Source organism: Halichoerus grypus, chromosome 2 (genome assembly GCF_964656455.1).
Source record: "Halichoerus grypus chromosome 2, mHalGry1.hap1.1, whole genome shotgun sequence".
NCBI classification, from domain to species: domain Eukaryota; kingdom Metazoa; phylum Chordata; class Mammalia; order Carnivora; family Phocidae; genus Halichoerus; species Halichoerus grypus.
This window is the reverse complement of record NC_135713.1, coordinates 47,748,670-47,763,402: the sequence shown is the minus strand read 5'-3', so window position 1 is coordinate 47,763,402 and position 14,733 is coordinate 47,748,670. Positions and strand designations below refer to the sequence as shown.

The following is a 14,733-nucleotide window of genomic DNA, read 5'->3' as shown; positions in this document are numbered from 1 at the left end:
CAGGACCGCTAAGTTTTGATAGATCTGAGAGGTCTGGAGCATAGTAATCCGGTAGCTGAGGAGCTGTGTTCCATCAATGCTGGCTTCTTCACCAAGGCCTTTCTGGAGGGGGGAGGAGCAGGCAGTGTGGCCAGTACCCACAGCAGGCAAGGTGGCCGTGTCTTCTTATCGCTGGGGAGGCTATCCAGCCGTGGCTCCGTACCTTCATCAGTGCCTCTTGGTCGAAACTTCCTCCATCATCGAGACCTCCAGGGAGAGGGGCAGGCATGCCTTGAAAGCCCCAGGACCTCACAAAGCACAGTCTTCTGAGTTTGGCTCTTGCACTTCTCCACCCGAAGCTCAAGAAAGGGTCTCAGTGCACAAGTTTGCCATGAGCTCATACTTCCTGCTGTGAAAGCCCCCTTGGGTGGCCCCCTCAGGCCGAGAAGCTGAGAAGGAATGCGATGACTTCATGACTGTTCATTTACTTGTTCTTTGTGCTCTCAGCATTAGGCAGAGATGCTGTGAGGGCCTTTCAGAAACAAAGGAGTGGAAGAGAACTTCCCCTCACCCCCAGAACACCCCTCCTTCCTGAAGGTCTTACTGACCGAAGCACATCCTAGCTGCAGCATGGGACAACCCATTCTTGTCATACATCCCCTCCTATTGGACTCTTGCAAAGCCCCCACCCAGCCTCATGGAGCTCCTACTCAGCTTTCTTATCTGGGAGCTGAGGACTTCAAAGAGAACCCAGAATAGAATACACCATTTAGCTGTGCCTGACCCAAACGTGGAGGGCCACACCCTACTGTCAGCCTTGGCTGGGGGTCCTGGGAACTCGGGGAACCATCAAACTCATCCGCCAGGCATGTAGGAGTCATAGATTTGGGGTCTGAGGCCAGGCTTGTAGACTTGGCTTTAACTAGCTATGTGACCTTAACCAACCCTTTTGACCCCACTGGTGTTGAGTTTCTTCATCAGAAAATTGGATATATTAAAATCTGAGAGCTCAGAGATTTCTCTGAGCTATAGAAGGGTAAGATGAATCACCGATTTTGTGGGAATTTATAAACATCTCTCCCAGCGCCACATTTTACTCATGGGGAAATTGAGAGGAGAAGAGACAAAGTAACATGTTTACGTTCAGATAACCAGTGAGTGGCAATGCTTAGACTAGAATTAAGTCCCTGGTGGTGCCAGAAGAGACTAGGGCTATGGTCAGTTCAGTCCTGCACACTTTCCTGGGGTTGCTTTTGCTCGGAGAGGTTGTCAAGTCTCAGGTCAGGCTGCCCTGGTTCCAGTCTCCATCTGGCTGTGTGACCCTGTGACTGGAAACCTCTCCCACCTTTAATTTCCTTTAAAAAAAAAAAAAAAAAATTGGAGTTAAAATACCTACCTCATAAGGCTGTCAGAATTAAAGGAAAAAAAATCTCCATTAGTTTTTTATCCAGTAGTCAGGGCTGGATGGATGTTAGCCCTCATTGTTTACAACAGTAAATGGCGGGTATCATTAGCACAGGCGATGATGTTGTGAAAGCCCTTGGTCAATTTAAAGCATGTTACAAAAGTCCGTTGTTATGCTATTTCAGAGAGCACTCAGTGAACACTGTTAGCATCAGCCCAAAGATGGGAAGAGGTCCAGGGATTCTTCACGCCCATCCCTGGATTTGAATTCTCTTGATTTGTAGAGGTACCCAGATTTTTGAAACGGCAGCTGACGCTCCTTTCTGAGCTTTTTGACTCTCCGTCATTCCAACATCTGCGAGTCGCATTTACCCCATACGGGCCTGGCCCCCTCTTCCACCTGTGAATGATCCCGGGTTGTGGAGCTGATGGCGCCGTGGCTGGGTTCTGAGCTGGGCGTTTGATGATGCGTCTCCAGGTTTGGAATCTGGAGGGAGGGGGCAAACCATGTGACAGGCTAGCATCAGCAAGCAGATGGAATCCTGGCTGGAAGGAGGGTTGTGCCTGCCTCACGTTCCTTCATAGGTGTCGGCTCAGCGGCTTTCCTCTGTGCTCCTCTGAAGGTTGGGATCTGGCTTGTTTGAAGTCCAGGAGAGTTTGATGCAAAGAGGGCGGCCGCTGCCTGCGCTCCTCCTGACTGTGTGACCCTGTGACTGGAAACCTCTCCCACCTTGACTGTCTGAGCTTGAATGGGTGGAGGAGCCGAGCCACACGGCTGGCCAGCGGGTTGTCGCCAGAGAAAGGGCACCAGTGGTCTGGACACTGACCGTGAGCTGAGAGCCGGCCTGGCCCGTAGCCTGTGATCTGGCTGCGGGCTCAGCTGCATAGGACGCAGACCTGGTGTGGGACGACTGAGGATTCAGGCCCTTGGTGGGCTTCCAGCTCCCTTGAGGCCACATTCTGCCTTTGACAAGGAGACTTTAATGCCTGTATCATGATCACTAAGGTTTATTGCCGGCCACTCTGGGCCAAGTACCCTGTGCCAGGTCCCTGATGTAGAGTATTCTCACAATGCCTCGGGAGGTAGAGGCCGAAGACGGTGGAGGTCTGAGAGAGGCTGTGGAACTGTTTCTATTGCTGGCAGGTGTGGGAGCTTGCATGTAAATCTGGGCTGGCCACGCCAAAATCCCTGAATTTAATTATCAGGCCATACCCCTGCCTAGAGCTGGGCGGGCGACAGGGCCCGAGAATACGGACAAATAGGTTTGCTGTCTCCTGGGTCACGTCCCTGCCGGCTGGGGATTGAGGAATAACCGCAAGCAAGCGTGGTCCTAGTAATGGATCACTGGGACTGTTCTGTAGGCAGATGCCCGAGATTTCTGAGTGGTCCTGCCCGGGCTTTGGGAGGGAGAGAAAAAGCTCCCGCGTCTGTAGCTGCAGAGCTCAGACCCTTCCTAACACCTCTGCAGAACCTGGCTCTGCCCTGGGGATTTTTCCTTCTCTCTGTTCTAAAAGCAGCTGAGCTCCCTTGAACCATTTGGGGAGAAGTTTGTAGGAGTGTGCCCTTGTGTGTGTTGGGGACAGTCCTGGGCTGTGCCCATCTGTCTGGTTGGTGCTTCAGTGGCCTCTTAGATGCTCTGGTTCCCCTACTTGTAATACACCCTGCTGGCCCCTCCAACTTTTATTTCAAGCCTCTCCTCAGAGTTTGTAATTAAAGCTCTGTATGGCTTTTTTAATTAAGATTGGCTCTTGAAAGACGCTAAGTCCCAGGAAGGCTGGAACTGTGCCTGTTCGCTCCTTGTCGTGTCTCCCGGGCCCAGCCGGGGCCCTGGCCCGGAGCGGCGCTCAGCATCTGCTTGTAGTCACGAGGAGTCCAGCCAGGTTGGGGAGACCAGATGGCTGTGAGACGCGCCGATGTGAGAACAGCATCAGAACTCCATGCGTCTGTGGATGCAGGTGCCAAATCGGGTCTGATCCAGACACACGGGGATTCAGGGGAAGTGGGGAAGTGGGGGAGTTCTCCATTTCCCAGGGCCGCTGTTTCATGAACTTGAGGGTGTAAAACACAGTTCCGGAGGCTGGAGTCCAAAATCAAGGTGTCAGCAGGGCCAAGCTTCCTCTGTGGTCTCTAGGGAAGGTTGTTTCCTTGCCTCTTCCAGCTTCTGGCGGCTCCTGGCAGTCTGTGGTACTCCTTGGCTTGTAGTTGTATCACCCTAATCTCTGCCTCTATCTTCAAATGGCCCCTTTCTCGCTCTCGGGCTCTCTGTGTCCTCCCCTCTTTTTCTAAGGACACTGGTCCAGTATGACTTCCTCTTAACTTAATGCCATCTGTAAAGACCCTATGCCAAATAAGATCACATTCTGAGGTTCTGGGAGGACATGCATCTCAACTCTGCAGCGGGTCATGGGGGTGACTCTAGTGGGAGGCAGGCTCTTCAGAAGCCAGCATTGCCTGTGGCCACATGTCACGGCAAGAGCCCTGAACTAGACCTGAAGTCCTGGCTTCCCTGACTAGCAGGGAGACCTTCAACAAATCTTTCTGCTTTGCGGAATCTCGGCTGCTTCATCTGTTCACTGGGGATGATGACATCTGCTCTGTCCCACCTCCCAGCACTATTATGAGGATCAAATAGAAGGGTGGCTTAGGAAGCTCTTTGCAGACTGTAAGTTAGGACGTATATAATCATCCCTGGCCTTCACGAGACATGAGCTGTGCCATGCTTATCAGTGTCCTTTCACCTGACCACCCCCCTTTTCTCCTTGCTAGGACCACTGCTTTTACCACGGGACGGTGAGGAAGGCAGAGCAGTCCAGTGTGACACTCAGCACCTGCCGGGGAATGAGGTAAGAGGCCCTGTCAGCACGGGGGGCAGGGCGGGGGGGGGGGGCACCTGGCACTCTCCCCAGGCATGGAGCTTTTAGGACAAGGGAGCTGGCCTTGGGCAGGGACCTTGAGAAGCTATCCATTGAGAGTGTATGCAAACCAGTTCTAAGAAGGCCCGAGCTTGGGAGAGGCAAGGGAAATACCAGGTAATCTGCAAATTCACTGGCATTGAGCTTTTTCTTTCTTGAGGAACTTGAGGTTTCATTATTATTTAGGTATGGGGAAGCCAGCAGATCAGGAGATGACTGCCATTGAAAAAATAGTTTGTTGTACTCAAGATCCCAAGAAGAGGGGGCACACCACATAGGGAAGCATAGGGGTCAGTCAGGGGCCAGGTTGTGGGGGGTGAGGGGATGCGGGCAAGAGTCTTTGCTGTGGTTTCTACAGGAAGAAACAGGCAAGGCAGGGTAAGCTGGCTTCGGATTGGCCAGTTTGAAGTGGGATCTGGGGCACAGGGGCCGTTCCTAGTTGTCTGGCACCTGACCCTGGAGTGATCAGGGCAGGGGGACTGGCCGAGAGGGTGAGAGCTTGCATTTGAAAGTTGTTTACCATCCCTAGGAATTGGCTAATCCTGAGAAGGGCAAGGCCCCAGCTGTCAAAGCATCGGAATATAGAAAATAAAAGTCATGGTTCAGACACTTGAAATGAGCATGAGCCCTTATTCCCACTTCTTCTTTGCTCTCCTCTGGTAGAAGAACTAGTAGGCGGTAAAAAAGGAAATGGGCATTTAGTGAGAAGAGGAGGGAGGAAGAGAAGGGAGAAGCAAGGTAGTTCTCAGGATGATAGGCATGGTAGAGAATGTTAAGTACTATGTTAGCTACAGCACTCTACAGACGTACAGGATTATTATCATCTTGTAACAGTGAAGCCATGCTAAGACTTCACCCAGGCTCATGTGCAAGGACAACGCTCCTTGTGCTGCAGATCCCATATGTTTGTTTACAAATTGGGCCACGTTTCCTCTGTAAGGCTTCGTGGTGCGTCTGCCGGAGAGAATTAGGCAGGAAACAAGCTTTGGCCGGGAGACCATAACCGTGGCTCCAAATCCCCTGCTCAGATGACCTGGTTGAGCCAAGCCAACTGGTCTCCCAGTGGTGTTTACAGGCCCAGCCACCACCACCTGCAGTCTGCAAGTAAACAATGTCTGTCCCAAGAAGGAAGAAAGGGGACATGCAGGTGTGACTTGTTTCTCTCTGCCTCTTCCTCTGTGTCCATGGTCTGGAGCAGTGGGAACTTGGCTTGGCCTCTTGCAAACTATTCCCGCAGCCGTGCTGACAGGGGGAAACTGGGTGAGCCGCCATGTGTTTGTGTTTTGCATGCTTCCTTCTGGTGCAGGTCCGCCTGTCTTACTTTCCCAGCCTTCTCACTACACACCTTAAGAACTAAAGGGCATCTGTGGGCCTGGCTGGCGTAAGAGCCGGAGACGTATACCAGATGTCTCATTCAGACCCTAGAGAAGGAGCAGCTGCAACAGACTTGAAACCGATGTAACCCTCAAGTCCCTTCCCAAGGCTCATAAAGCCATGCCTCAGTGGAAGAATCTCTGTAGCAATGGTGCTTCTCTCCTGGGAACGTGCTCCTTTGATTAGGGAAAATACGTAGGATTTATACCGAATGGAATCTTCAGGCTGATAATACAAATACAGAGGAGTTCCCCTGAGTTTTCAGAGTTTCCAGATTGCTGAGGGGCCCCCTCTTCTCTCCAAAGCAGTGTTTGGGTGACTTTAATTGAAGCAGTAATACATGATCATAGTAAAAACAAATTCAAATAGTACAAAAGAGAGGATACAATGAGAGATAGGGTTCTTTTTCTCACCCAGGATTTCCAGGTCTCCCCCCACCCACCAGAGGTAGCCATTGTTACCGGTTTCTTGTTTATCCTCTTAGAAATATTTCTTGTGAAAAAAGAACATCGGTAGGTAATATCGTGTTTTATAATCCTATTTGGGCCGCTGACACCTTTGAGAATGGCGTGGCAGCTATGGATACTTATAAAATACGCCAGTAAAAAGATGTGGCATACCATTTCACTAGAGATGGTGGGGGTCCAGCCCCCCCCAAGCCTGTCTCTGATCAACAACTCATCATCTAAATGTCTACCTGACTTCTTGCATGCACAAATGCTTTGCAGGTATCAGTGTAAGGAGGGATGGTTATTTGTGAGGAAATCTAGACAGTACTGGGATAAAGTGAACGTGAGGGAACCTGTGGGTTCCAGGAGACATGGTGTGTGTGTATATGTGTGTATATGTCCCTAGCTCCCTCTCTGCCAGCAAGAGAGGTATTGATTGCAGTAAAACATTTTTTTTTTACCTCACCAGTAAGTCATTTATTTTTTTAAAAAATGCTTATTAAAAATTATTATTGCATAACTAATGTGTTAAACATCCAAATAATCTTCAAGTGTCAAGTTAAAAGAAGTGAAAGTTCCTTATCCCCTCCCACCGTTCCAACCAATTGCATTCCCCATCTCTCATCACTGTTGGGGATATACAAAACTGAAAGACATAACTGTGTGTATGCATGGTGTTTCTTAATCCAAATATGATTACCCGATACATAACATTCTGTAATTTTTTTCTCACTTAACATTATGTCTTAGGCACACATAGATCTATTTCATTCTTCAAATGGCTGCATAGTGTCTTATCTACAAATGTCCAACAAATTTAATTACATAGAAGGTCTTTCAAGGATATACAATAAATCATCTGATAGCAGCTCTGTCCTCCAGACTCTGGGGCCCACGCTCACTGTGGTTATACCTGATTCCTCGCCCTGGGACTCTATGAGAGAGGGCAGGAGAGAGAACATGAGATTGAAAATGAATGCTGGAGAATGTGTAAGAATGTGTGCATTATGGCCTGGAAGGAGCTCAGAATTTAGAGTCAAAGGACCTGCGTTTGAGACTCCACACCTCCTGGCGATGTGATCTCTGAGCTTTGCCTTCCCCGAATCATTTTCTCCTTGTCTTTGCCTTGGCTGGACTGGCATCTCCCGTGGGCCTTCGTCTGTTTTGCAGACGGTGCTCATGGTGCAGGGGCTGTGAGTGGGCTGTGGGGGTGGGGCTGGGGTCAGGGCCTCACTGGGGAATGAGGAACCTGTTCACCAGTGGACTGGGATCTGCCGCCAGCTCTAACATTAACTCACTGGATGACCTTGCAGGTTCCTTTTCTCTGGGCTTTGGTTCCTCTCATCTGAAAAAGAAAATAGATCACATCACGGGAAGGACTATTGAGTGTTGGCAGTTCTGCACTGCGGAGAGTGTATGGTCCCAGGGAGGTGGGCGCCTGGGGCAGAAGGAGGTGGCTCATCCCCCCACAGCAGGCCATCACCATCTGCCCCTCTGCCAGGGAGGGCCATGGTCTTCTGCCTTTGAATACCTGCTCTTCTTCTGAAGAACACATAATAAAGGCTCTGCCTCTGTGTTCCGGCACAGAGTGAGCCCGTGCAGGGCCATACCGCTAAGTCATGACGGGTGTAGATTCTGAAGTCAAACCAGTCTTGGTCTAAAACCTAGCTCCCTAGCATCGGTTTTCTCACCTATAAAATGGGAACAGTCATGACATCATTGGTGGATTTACATTAGGGCATGAGTGCAGTCTGTTGAGAGTAGGGACTCTTTTTGGTCATATTGCCTCCCCAGTGCCTAAAACAGTTCCTGGCACATGGTAGGTTCCATCTATGTGTGCTGAATGGCTACTGAATGGTTCCCTGTTACTTCAATTATCACAGCCACGGTGTGAGCTGGCCAGCATTATTGACTTAGCACAATGCTGGTAGACAGCAGAGCCAGGATTCGAACCCAGGTATGTCTCCCTTCTGAGCTTACGCTCTCCACTTGTGCCTTGCCACCCCATTCCTGAGGGAGCACTTCACCTATGTGCCTTCTTCCTTCTGTGCTGCCTTGGATGCTCCCAGTACCTCTTTCTCATTGGATGCAGATTCGGGTGGGAGGGAGGGGCTGGAAAGAAGGGGAAAAGGGTGGTTACCTCTTAGCGCAGCTCTGGGTGTAGGGACGTGGGATGTGTCTCCTGAGGTTTAGCGCTGAATGGACACATTCCTAGGAAGCGCTTCTTGCCGAGGTCCTTCAAGGGTGCGTTTGGGTGAGTCCTGTGGTCATTCAGGGGTTAAGCACGAATCACTTGCTGCTGCCTGCCTGTCCTGCCCTCCCAGGGCTCCTCTGTATAATTTCATTTATATCAAGCTCTCAACAATGAGCAATAGGGTGGAGAGTGGAATGGAGAATAGCATGTGAGGTCCCAGCCACCCAGCCTCCTGGGCCCCCCTCCCCTGCCCCGTGGCTGAGCTCCACCAGTGCTTACATTTAGCAAATTAGATCAATTGAGGCTCCTGGAAAGATGAATGACCCGTGGGTGCTCAGGGGAGAGCAGCTAGCAGGATTCGGGGGTGGTGATAGGGCAGGGCCACGGGAACTAGAGTCTAAGAAATCCTCTCCCACCCCGGACCATTGTCAAAGCTGGTCCTCACTGTAAAGTGCTGGGGCTTATGGTAGCTTCCCTAAACCAGGCAGTTGGGGAGGATTGCAGTCGTGCCATGGGCGAGTTACCAGGGACCATAGTAGGGGGAGGGGAGGGGAGAGGCCACGAGTTCTGTGTCCTGCTGAGCCCTAATATCTGCCCATTCTCTGAAACAGAATCGTCTGGGCCTTTGTGAAAAGACAGGCTCCTGACACCGAGCCTGGGCTCCAAGCCAGACTTCCTGAGTGTGCCCATGCAGGGAATTACCATGGGACTTGTTTACAATGCAGATGCTCCAGCCCACAGAATCTGAGTCTCCTACATCTGTAGTGTTAACATACACTGCAGAATAGTCTAATAGGTAGCTCTGGGAGCTCTGATCCTGGAGATCTCTGACCCCTAAGTTTGGAGCTCACTGATGGAGGCAGATGGCCCAGAGGCTGCCAGATCTTAAATCTTTGGCTCCAGATACCCATCAGACCTTGTTATGTAACCTCTCTGGAGCTCAGTTTCCTCATCTATGAAATGGGACTCATGATGGTGCCTTATAACACTGAAAAAAGAAAAAAAAGAATGACGATTGTAAGCACAGTGCTTGGCATATGGTTAACTCTCAGAAAATGGCCTCTAACAATGAAAAGTAGGCTAAATGCCTCCTTCGTCTTCTTATCCCCCAGCAGACTGGTATCTTACTTCCGACAGGCTGATCACACCTCCGTGGAGAGTTACTAGTGCCTGTCAGTTGCAGCCATCTGTAAACCGGGGACATCTTTCTGGCCCACTCTGCAGAGCTGCTGTGACAGGCGGTGTGAGAACATGGTTAAGGTTGTGGGGCCTGGAACCAGACTGCTTGAGTTCTTACTACCTGTGTGACTTTGGGTCAGTTTATTAACCTCACCTAGCCTTAGTGTTCTTATTTGTACCATGGGGATCGGAAATGTTAGCGTGAAGAAGGAAATACTCAGCACAGTGCCTGGGCCACAGCAAAGCCTCTCTATAGCCACCATGATCACTCTTATTCACCATGGACCAAACTTTGGCCTGATCTCTGCTCTATTTGACCCAGAGGCTTGTTCAAGGGATGCCTGGTCAACTACACTGGAACCTTCACTGGTTCCTGTGTGGAACTTTCCACTCACTGGGTGTTATCTTTGCAGCCACAACCTGATGGGCACAAAACCGTCATCTGACTCGCTGTCAAGCCCTCTGTTTCCAATGTTTGGAGCCACTGGGGGAAACTGAGGTCCTGGGAGGGGCCTTGGTCTGCCGAGATGAGAAGAAAGCTTGGGAACAGGATGCCCATGGTGGCTCTGCCCTCTGCCCTTTCCTGTCTGGACTCGAGAGCGGATGTGACCTTTGCTCTTCACCCCATTCCCACCCCCAGCTGTTCAGGGAGCACCTTTGGTGTCCTGCTGAGGGGCTGGTCCGGGATTGCTGTGTCAGCCTGGGTGAGGCAGCCAGGAAGTCGTCCGGCTCCCTGGCACCGGAATGAGGTCAGCCAGGGATGGATGCCAGGAAGGCTGCTGCTGATCAGAGCTTGGCGCTATCCCTCCCACAGGCATCACAGGCTCTTCCCAAAGGGCAAAACCTGGGTGGGGATTTCAGGGGGTAGGGGAGGAGGTGGAAGCTGGGGCAGCCAGGGAGGGGTCCTGCCAGTTTAGAGTGACAAAGATTGACTTGGAGATACTTTAGCTTTTGAACTTTCTGGACAGATGAAGGCCTGCGGTTTTGGAGCCCATGAGATGCTGCTGGTGCCCTGGGGTTTACTCCTGGGCTTCTTCCTCCCCCAGAGCCCTGAGTGCATTCCTTTGCTACAATATTCATCTCACCACATCAAGGATGACAGATGCCTGCTCCATGGGCCTGTACTCACCCTTCCATGGATTATTTGTGACAGTGATCAATAATAGGTCCTGGCACTCTTTCTTTCGGAAGCCTCATTGATGGGGTGCCCCCAGGCAACTGTGTCCTATCCATCAGTTAGGGGCGATGAAATCTTTTTGCTCTGTTATATACTCTAGTGATTTATTCCCAGGTTCAGAGTCTAAGCTCCATGGGGAGAGGCTCTTTGTCTGTCTTGTTCACTTCTCCATCCTCATCAACTAGTTCGATGCCTGGCACATACCAGGAGCTCAGGAAATACTTGTGGAATGAATGACTGTCCCCTAATGAAGCTGTGAATTACTCGAGGACAGGGATGATGTCTAGATCACATCTAGTACAAATTAAGAGTTCAGTGTGTGAAAGAATATAATGAATGAACACATGTCCTTATTCTGAGTTCAGTGCTTGTATCTATAACCAAGAGCCAAGACTAGTCACGCATCCTTGGTTGTGGACATCACTTCACTAAAGAGTGGCCTCACTGGGGCTAGGAGGAATGCCATCGGTGATGCCTCTAGCTTTGGTTTCTTCTGTACACAAAAATCTTTCTATTTAATCATCTGGAGTCCTGTTAAATTAGTAAATTATCATTTGAATTTACACATGGGGAAACTGAGGCTTGGAGTGATTTTTTTTTTTTTTTTAGAGGTTCATTGAAGATCATTTGACAGCTTAACATTGGAGCAAAGACCAGAACTTGGGTCTCCTCACCCCCAGGCCACTGTTTCCTTTCCAGTCACCAGACCATCATTTTCTGAGTCTCTAAGTTTCAACTTTCGATTTGTCATATGCCATGTTTGAGTTTGGGAAGCTTTTTGGAATCCTGGTCTTACCATCCTTTATATTATTAACTGTCCCTGGTGGGCCTTTTTAGAACCTTTGAGCTTCTTTTAATAAGCCTTTAGTACCTGAAATTGTGTACCACCTTTCATATACATGTGCAGATTTCTCTGGAGAGGAAGTCTGAGTTTGCATCAGATTCTTAACCAAAAGGTGCATGACCGCATAATAAAGTTAAGAACCAATGATCAAAACCAACCATGTCATTTTGCATATGGAGAAACTGAGGCCTGAGCAAGAGACTTTTCCAAGACTATAATCTTTGACCAGAGATTCTGTTTCTCCCATTGACAGAGGACTGATTATGGTGAGCAGTAACCTCAGCTACATCATCGAGCCCCTGCCTGACAGCGAGGGCCACCACCTTATTTACAGATCTGAACATCTCAAGCTGCCCCTGGGGAACTGTGGGGTCGAGTACTCCAAGTCCACCACCAGGGACTGGGTCCTTCATTTTACGAACCAGACCAAGAAACGACCTCGCAGGGTGAGTCTCAGTGCAGGAGTCCTTGAGGATCTTGAGGATGCTCTGAGGATCCTTGCTTTGGATCCAGGAGTATTTCCAAATTAAAGGAGATGGCCAGGAAGGAGGAAATAATGTTTCTCTTTTGTTCTAAGTTACTATCTTGTTCACTGCTGTGTGAGATACCCTTGTATTGGACGGAATAACTGCTTTTGGGAAAAACACTATGACATTTAAAATACCCTGAGATGCTGATTTCAGAAACTTTAAAATGCGAGAAAAAAAAATATGCTTCCCCTTTTGGGATAACCACTTAACCATATGCACAAAATGCTTATATTTATGTATACTGAAAATAGAGGTATGTGGTTTCATTGCTTTTTGGGAACTTGATTGTCAGCATGTTCCCTCACAGTATGGTGGCCCCTGTACTTGCCCACTCAGCTCATTATTTTTTGAGTATAAAGGACTGGACTCATAGTCCCAGAGCAGCCCCAGCGATAACCAAGATGGCGGAAAGAAGGTGTAGTGTGGATAATGGGGACTGTAACCAGCATCAAGTGTAAAATCAGTAAGGAGGTCGGCTGCTTATTAACTAGCACCATTTCTTAGCAGTTTTTTTTTTTTTAATGAGGCCACACCTACCATTTCTACAGCTCTGATCTGCTTATATCTCTTTCTTAGATGAAAAGGGAAGATTTACATTCCATGAAGTATGTGGAGCTTTACCTCGTGGCTGATTATGCAGAGGTAAGGGGGAGGCAATGGGTTTTAGTGGAAAAGTGACATTCTCAATAGCTTCCGCTCCAGGCTTCTAACCACTTTAGGGAAATGCTGAAACATTCATCTTTCTCCAGTTTGTCATGTGATTTTGGCCTTAAATCTGACCAATGGCTCTTTTTGCTATTTTAAACATAGTTGGGAAAAAAAACAAGGAAAAAGTCACTTCTGGCTCAATACATTAATCAGATAGCAAATCGGCAACTAGCATTATTTGGATTAACATTTCTTAAACTGAGTCTGAAGACCTTTCGGTTTTGGCGCTTATTCTTAGGGAGCCCATAAATTCTCCATAGAAATTTCAAAAAAACTTTTTGCAAAGATAATAAGTATATTCTCAGTCATCTGATTGAATACAATTTTCCTGCCCATGTATGGGTCCATTTTTATAATCCCCTTGGTGCCAAATGAGAACCATGGTTCCCAAAGCATCAGCAGCACCTGGGAACTTCCGAAGTACAAATTCTTAGGCCCCACCCCAGACCTACTGAGTCCCAATCTGTGGGGCTGGGGTCCAGGAATCCCTGTTTTAACAAGCCCTCTGGGTGATTCTGGACACAGGCAAGTTTGAGAACTACTGACTAAGGAATAGCTGTTTGCCCTTTAATTCTATATTTCTCAAATCAGCCAGATTCTCATGGGCCTTGGTTTTTAAGATCTGATGAACACTCATCTCTCTCACTCTTTCATTTGTTCATCAACAATATCTTGATTTTCTTGTATGTGTCAAGCACAGTGCTTGGCCCCAGGAGATTAAGACAGACCTATCCCTGACATCAAAGTTTACAGTAGCAGCACACAAAGTCAAGTGTGGTGACTGCCAAGATTGATCTTCCTAGAGGATTAGAGCAAAGATCCTGAAAGGTCTGGCATGGTTTTGGGAATTGGGGAAAGCTCCAAGGGGATGATGTTGAAGCTGACACCTGAAGAGTGGGTTCAGGTCCCAGAGCTTAAACTAGCCATATTTCACCTCTAGTTCTCACTTCATGTAGTGACTCAACCACAACAGAACGCGTCTGGGCAGGGGCAGTCACGATGGGCTGAGCACTCACCGCGTTCTAATGCCGCCGCCGCGCCTGGGGCTCCCCTAGGACAGAACTCGTCAGGGCTCCATCTGTCTCATGCCCCATCCAGATGCTGCAGTTACCAGCTCCCCGAAAAGACCTCATCCCAAGGCGGCTTTACCTAGCCCACAGTCCCAAAGCACGCATCCTGGAGCAGTGCGGGTCGTGGAAAGAACACTAGGCTTCGGGCCGGAAGAGCTGCCTTCGAGAGTGTTAGTGGCAGGGGCAGGCGGCCTTGAGCTGCCTTCAGAGACAAGGAGTTGCTAACTGGGCAGAAAAGTGGAGGTGAAGGGCATTTCAGGCAGAGGGAACATCATGTTCTGCTTTGAGAAGAATTTAGCTTTGTAATTGATGTAGGTATTGGTTTTTCCAGCAGCTTTTCTTTTTCTCTCTCTCTCTTTCTCTTTTGTTTTCCTTTCGAAAGACTGGTGTGTGTGTAGGATGGGGGAGCGGTGTGGGGAGCAAAATCTAAAGCTGATTTAAAAGCCGAGGCTCCATGGTCATGGGGAGAGGTAACGACGCTGGCCTCCGCCTGGCAGGACTGCCTTGTGGTGAGAGGGCCACTGGAAAAAAGCTGAGTTCTTCTGACTCTAGGACATTTTTCCATTTAAGCTTTTGTTAGATGATCTAAGATCATCTCATACATTGGTCTTGGACTTTCTTTTATATATATATATATATATATATATGTGTGTGTGTGTGTGTGTGTGTGTGTGTGTATATATATATATATATATATTAGCCACAGAATCATTTGTTCAGATAAAGTTCCTAGGACCCCCAAAGCTCCTGCTCTAGTGTAAAGGTGGGTGATCCTCCCCTTTGGCCCTGCACTCTCCCCAGTGGCATCTTGCTGGAGGGTTCTAAAACCTACTGGGTGTGAAACTCTGGAAGCTGAAGTAGTGGGGGTGGGTTAGGGATTGGGCATCTTCAGTCTCGTGACCTTCAGGGTCA

The 14,733-nt window shown here is 49.0% G+C and overlaps 1 protein-coding gene across 4 annotated transcripts in view; it reads left to right on the top strand.

Moving 5' to 3' along the window:
- The window catches only part of ADAM19 (ADAM metallopeptidase domain 19), an 80,358-nt gene that overhangs the window by 32,407 nt on the left and 33,218 nt on the right, over nt 1-14,733 (top strand). For 2 of the 4 annotated variants that reach the window (XM_036096237.2, XM_036096236.2), the window contains exons 5-7: nt 4,151-4,227; nt 11,767-11,959; nt 12,620-12,685. In XM_036096237.2, the coding sequence (XP_035952130.1) occupies nt 4,151-4,227; nt 11,767-11,959; nt 12,620-12,685 (336 nt within the window). Of the gene's footprint in view, nt 1-3,146; nt 3,340-4,150; nt 4,228-11,766; nt 11,960-12,619; nt 12,686-14,733 lie in introns of those variants that run through there. The other 2 variants (XM_036096238.2, XM_036096239.2) reach the window with 2 other exon arrangements.